This window comes from Myotis davidii, unplaced genomic scaffold (assembly GCF_000327345.1).
Source record: "Myotis davidii unplaced genomic scaffold, ASM32734v1 scaffold32, whole genome shotgun sequence".
Classification (NCBI taxonomy): Eukaryota; Metazoa; Chordata; class Mammalia; order Chiroptera; family Vespertilionidae; genus Myotis; species Myotis davidii.
This window is the reverse complement of record NW_006286587.1, coordinates 5,524,369-5,529,206: the sequence shown is the minus strand read 5'-3', so window position 1 is coordinate 5,529,206 and position 4,838 is coordinate 5,524,369. Positions and strand designations below refer to the sequence as shown.

Sequence of the window (4,838 nt, the reverse complement as noted above, 5' to 3'; positions counted from 1 at the left end):
AATGGTGATCACTCAATTAAAAGGCATTGCACTAAATAGTCTCTAATATTAAGCACTAAAATAAATATCCTTGCTAATTTTGTCCCCTTGCTGCTACCCCTTGCTCTAAAGGTGTACATTGTTAATATCTATAATAATAAAAGTGTAATATGCTGATTAGACCAGATGTCCTTCCAGACGAACTTCTGGACAAAGCCGCGGCAGCGGGCAGAGGCAGAGGCCCCTGGCTGCCGTGGTAGCAGCGGGGGCTGAGCCCTTTGCACAAATTTCTTGCATCCATATATATAAAAGCCTAAGCGACCTGGCAACTGGCTGGTAGCAATGACACGCAATGACCACCAGAAGGCAGACACTCTGACCAGTAGTTATGACGTGCACTGACCACCAGGGGGCAGGGGCTCAACGGAGGAGCTGCCGAGCTGCGATGACTTGGCAGCTGTGGTTCTTGGGTGACATACCCGGAACCAGAGAGAAGGGAGCCCGATTCCAGGGTGCGTCACCCAAGAACCACCCTCTTGCAATCCAGGACACCTTGGGGGATGTCGAAGAGCCGGTTTCTGCCGGATCCCTGCAGGCCAGGCTTAGGCACCCCACCAGTGCACGAATCCATGCACCAGGCCTCTAGTTATTAAAAATAATTAATGATTTAACTTTTACATTAACAGAAGCCCACTAGTACCTAGTAAGCCAATGGTTAAAGACGTTTGGCTAAATATGGTCTAAAGATGTGCTTTTTTTTTTGTCAGTAATTTGGCTTTTAAAATATAACTTAAGTATTGCTATATTTAATACTATATTTAATACTGGTGGGGGTCCCTTGGCCTGACCTGCAGGGATTGGGCCAAAACTGGCTCTCTGACATCCCCCGAGGAGTCCTGGATTGTGAGTGGGCAGTTCTTGGGTGATGCACCCTGGAATCAGGCTCCCTCTCTGGTTCTGGGTGCATCACCGCAGCTGGGCAGCTCCTGTGTTGAGTGTCTGCCCCCTGGTGGTCAGTGCGTATCATAGCTACTGATAGGAGCGCCTCCCCCCTGGTGGTCATTGTGAGTCATAGCTACTGGTCGGAGAGTTGAATGGTCACTTAGGCTTTTATATATATAGATAATAATTTGGATTTAACGATGCTATTGCAACATTAGAAAATCTAGTACCTGGGGCCCACTAGTCCCACAGGAATATGATGGGGTTGAGTTGTCATTGTCCCGTTTAGATGGGGGATTTCACTATTCAGTTCTTCTTTCTGATGATGGACTGCTTCATCTTTTCTTTTCCCACCTGGCTTCTGTTGACATTTGAGTTTAAAACCCCTGCTTTCAGGTTAGTGTCATTGTGGTATAAAAAGACACCATGGTCACCCAAGTACCATCCTAGAATAGCTCTTAATTCTTCATCTCAGATAATCTTTTGGAATATCAGCAAGAGTCCCCCCCCCCCCTTTCTTGCTTTGGAGTTTCTTGAAAATGAGGCCACTGCAAGGGGAAGAAGCCCTGGGACCCTCTGAGGAAAATAGCTGCACTGATGTGAACAGGCGTGTGAGGGAGGATGGGGTGACCATGCATTCCCATGTTCCCACTTGGGCCAGAGGAGAAACAAAACAGAGTCATGGCATGGACTCAAATCTTTGGGAAAAACAAAACGAAGAACGAGAAATGCTCCCGCAGCTTACTTTTTGAGAGGAATGCGCCCTTCTGGAGTGACTTGAAGCTTAAGTTTAGTATAGCTGTTGGGGAAGCAGAAAAACAAGTGTTTAATTTTTAAAAAGCAAATCATTTACATTGGAAAAGGGCTCATGCATATGCACAGTTCACTGAAATTTCACAAGCTGTCCACGTCTCTGCAGATGGTATCCAGACCAAGAAATAGAATATTATCACACTGTAGCATCCCCGCAGCCCCTCTCACACCCTCTTCCAGGGTCTATTCCCCAAAAGGGAACCGTAATCCTGACTTTAACCAACATAGACAATTTTTGCCTGTTTTTGTACTGTATGTAAATGGAATCACAGTATTTTATGTCTGGCTTCTTTCACTCAATGCTGTTTTTAAGATCCATCCATGCTTTTGCTTATAGTTGGAAAGCATTCATTCTCATTGCTGTATAGTATTCCATTGTGTGAATATAGCACCTGTATTTATCTCTCCAACTGCTTCTGGACATGGGGCTACAGAGATGAAGCAACAGAATTTGGGACCACTACTTTAAGAAACTGTACACGGTATGATCCAGCAGTCTCATATTGAATAGTACATGCAACAGAAATGCTCATAACATGTTCATCAAAAGACATGGTCTATAATGTCCATAGCAACTATTCATAGGGAGACATCTATACGGAACAGACATTTGCAATAGATAATAAATGATTAGCTAAATAGATGTTTTTACCAGCTTTAACATGCTGGGTTTCAGATAAAACATTTATCTCTGTGTCATGGCCCACTAACATTGCCTGGCACAAAAGATGTTCAAAAATGTCTATTAGATAAATGTCCATTAGATGGTAAAAAGAAAAGGTAAAAAGAAAGAGGTAGAGGAGGAGGTGTATGAAGGGTCAAACTCAAGGTGACAACTAAGGAGATGAGATGATGAGATGATGAGAAAAGTTTTAAGTCAGCGGTTCTCAACCTGTGGGCCGCGACCCCTTTGGGGGTCAAATGACCCTTTCACAAGGGTCGCCTAAGACCATCGGAAAACACATATATAATTACATATTGTTTTTGTGATTAATCACTATGCTTTAATTATGCTCAATTTGTAACAATGAAATTGGGGGTCACCACAACATGAGGGTCGTGACATTAGGAAGGTTCAGAACCACTGATTTAAGTGAAGACCTGTGGCTGATGACTCAAACTAAAAGAAATTCATAGAAAAGCTGGAGAGAAATGTGGTCTTAAGCTTAGGTCTGAAATGATGGGTATGCCTTACAGAAGAAGAGGGAAGCGAGAAAGTTGTTAAATAAAATAGAGGGCCATATGGAAATATTTCCACTTGTGGTTTTGATGTTCAAGGCTCCCAATCTCTTGAACATCCACAGCTTATGAAGTGAACATACCAATTCATTGCTGCTTGTCTGGCAGAAATCGTTGTTTTCCCCTGTCAAATAATACTGTAATACAAGAAAGACTGGATAATCCTGATTTGCTTTTTTTTCCTTCTCCTTTTAATTCTACTCTTTCCTTTCTCTTTCTCTTTTCTTACTAACACTTGCTGTGTTGTCTGTAAGGGCAGGGATCAGGGCATCAGCCTATTCATTTAAGTTGTGAGAGAAGTTATTGTGGCATCTATCAGAGCTAATAATCTAGAGAAATGAGTAACATATGTTGTTCATTCTCTTCCTCAGATTAATAATTGATATGACACAGGCAGATGCAGAAGCAGATGACGATCTGAAATTAATAATATTTGGTTCTGAGCACAGATGCCAGGTTTTGGAAGTGTCTCCTTATTGTGTGTCAAAGGCATTGACATTCAGGGGCGCTCAGGGATGTGCAGTTCAAAGAAAAGGGCGATCTTTCTTGGAATTCTTCCAATTTCAAACGGAGGAGAATCAGTTCTCTAACAAATCCCAGAGGGAAATTTATGTTTATCAATGTGAGGAGCCAGTGCAGCATAACAAAAGACTCACAAAGGAGAAAGGAAACTGACTCAGAAGAAACAACACCCTTGGCAACAAAATTAGAGTTACTTACGCTTTTTCCAGAAATGCGTCCCTGGACATGTTTTGGGCCAGCAGGTTTGTTGCCAAATTGAAAACCTCATTTGTCCATTCCTGGAAAATGTAAATCACACTTGTATTAGCTTAAATACTGTACAGTCATTCGACACATGTTTAACTAGGCTACCAGGAAGAAAAATTCATTCAATTTGTATGCCTAAGGGGCTTTTTTCTTCTTCTTTTTTTTTAATTCAAAACCGAAAAAAATGTTCTTTACATGTAAACAAAATTTTTACTGCTTTTAAAAACTCTACTGATAGGAATCTGGTATGTCTCCATTTAATAATAATACTTTTTCCTAGTTTCCTTTCATTATCAACAGATAAAGAGTTATAGAAAAGTTTAAAATATAGACAAATATATTTTCAACACACTTATAAATGTAGTCTTCCCACTTTACAAAGCCAAAGCAGCTTCCCAGGGATATTTAAATACTAATTATGGTTCTAGTTCTTTAAACCAGTTTCAGTTGCAATGTCATACAGTATCCAGTACTCTCCTGCCCACAACTCTGTCAGTTCTTCACTTCTTCCTAATCATAATCCTTACCTCACACCATTCACTGGTGATCTCACTTGGTTTTCATGAAAATGAAAAAGAGCAAACTTGCAAACAAAGTTGAAGTTCTATTCTGGATGATAATTTTGAACACACAATTAACGTTCTAGTCCAAAAAAGAAATGTCTCTAAGAGGTGACATAAGATCTAAGTAGCCTAATTACCCAATGTTATTGTTGGCATGGCTTTCTCTTCAATGAAATCATGTTTTTTAGTTCAATGGTTTGTGTACCTAAGTTTGTTATTTCTACTGTTGTTTCGTGGTCTTTTGTTTTTTGTCTCCTGACTTAAGACACTGATAATATGCCATCTACACTAATAAAAGAGAAATATGGTAATTGGCGTTCGACCACTACCCTTTTCATTGGCTAATCAGGGCTATATGCAAATTAACTGCCAGTTCAGATGGCAGTTAACTGCCACAAAGATGGCAGGTAATTTGCATATGTAGGCACAATGCAGGGAGGCGAAAGGGAAAGCAGGAAGAAGCCCCCTGCCACTGACAGTGATCGGAAACCCAGGGGGGAGCTAAGAGCTGGGGGGCAGGGCAAAGGTGGCCCT

At 41.2% G+C, this 4,838-nt stretch overlaps 1 protein-coding gene across 2 annotated transcripts in view; it reads right to left on the bottom strand.

Annotated features, from left to right (window-relative positions):
* PLCB1 (phospholipase C beta 1) overlaps positions 1 to 4,838 on the bottom strand; it is a 631,360-nt gene that overhangs the window by 180,244 nt on the left and 446,278 nt on the right. For both annotated transcript variants that reach the window (XM_015560268.1, XM_006758081.2), the window contains exons 4-5: positions 3,694 to 3,773; positions 1,667 to 1,720 (exon numbers count right to left, since the gene is read on the bottom strand). In XM_015560268.1, the coding sequence (XP_015415754.1) occupies positions 1,667 to 1,720; positions 3,694 to 3,773 (134 nt within the window). The remainder of the gene's footprint in view (positions 1 to 1,666; positions 1,721 to 3,693; positions 3,774 to 4,838) is intronic.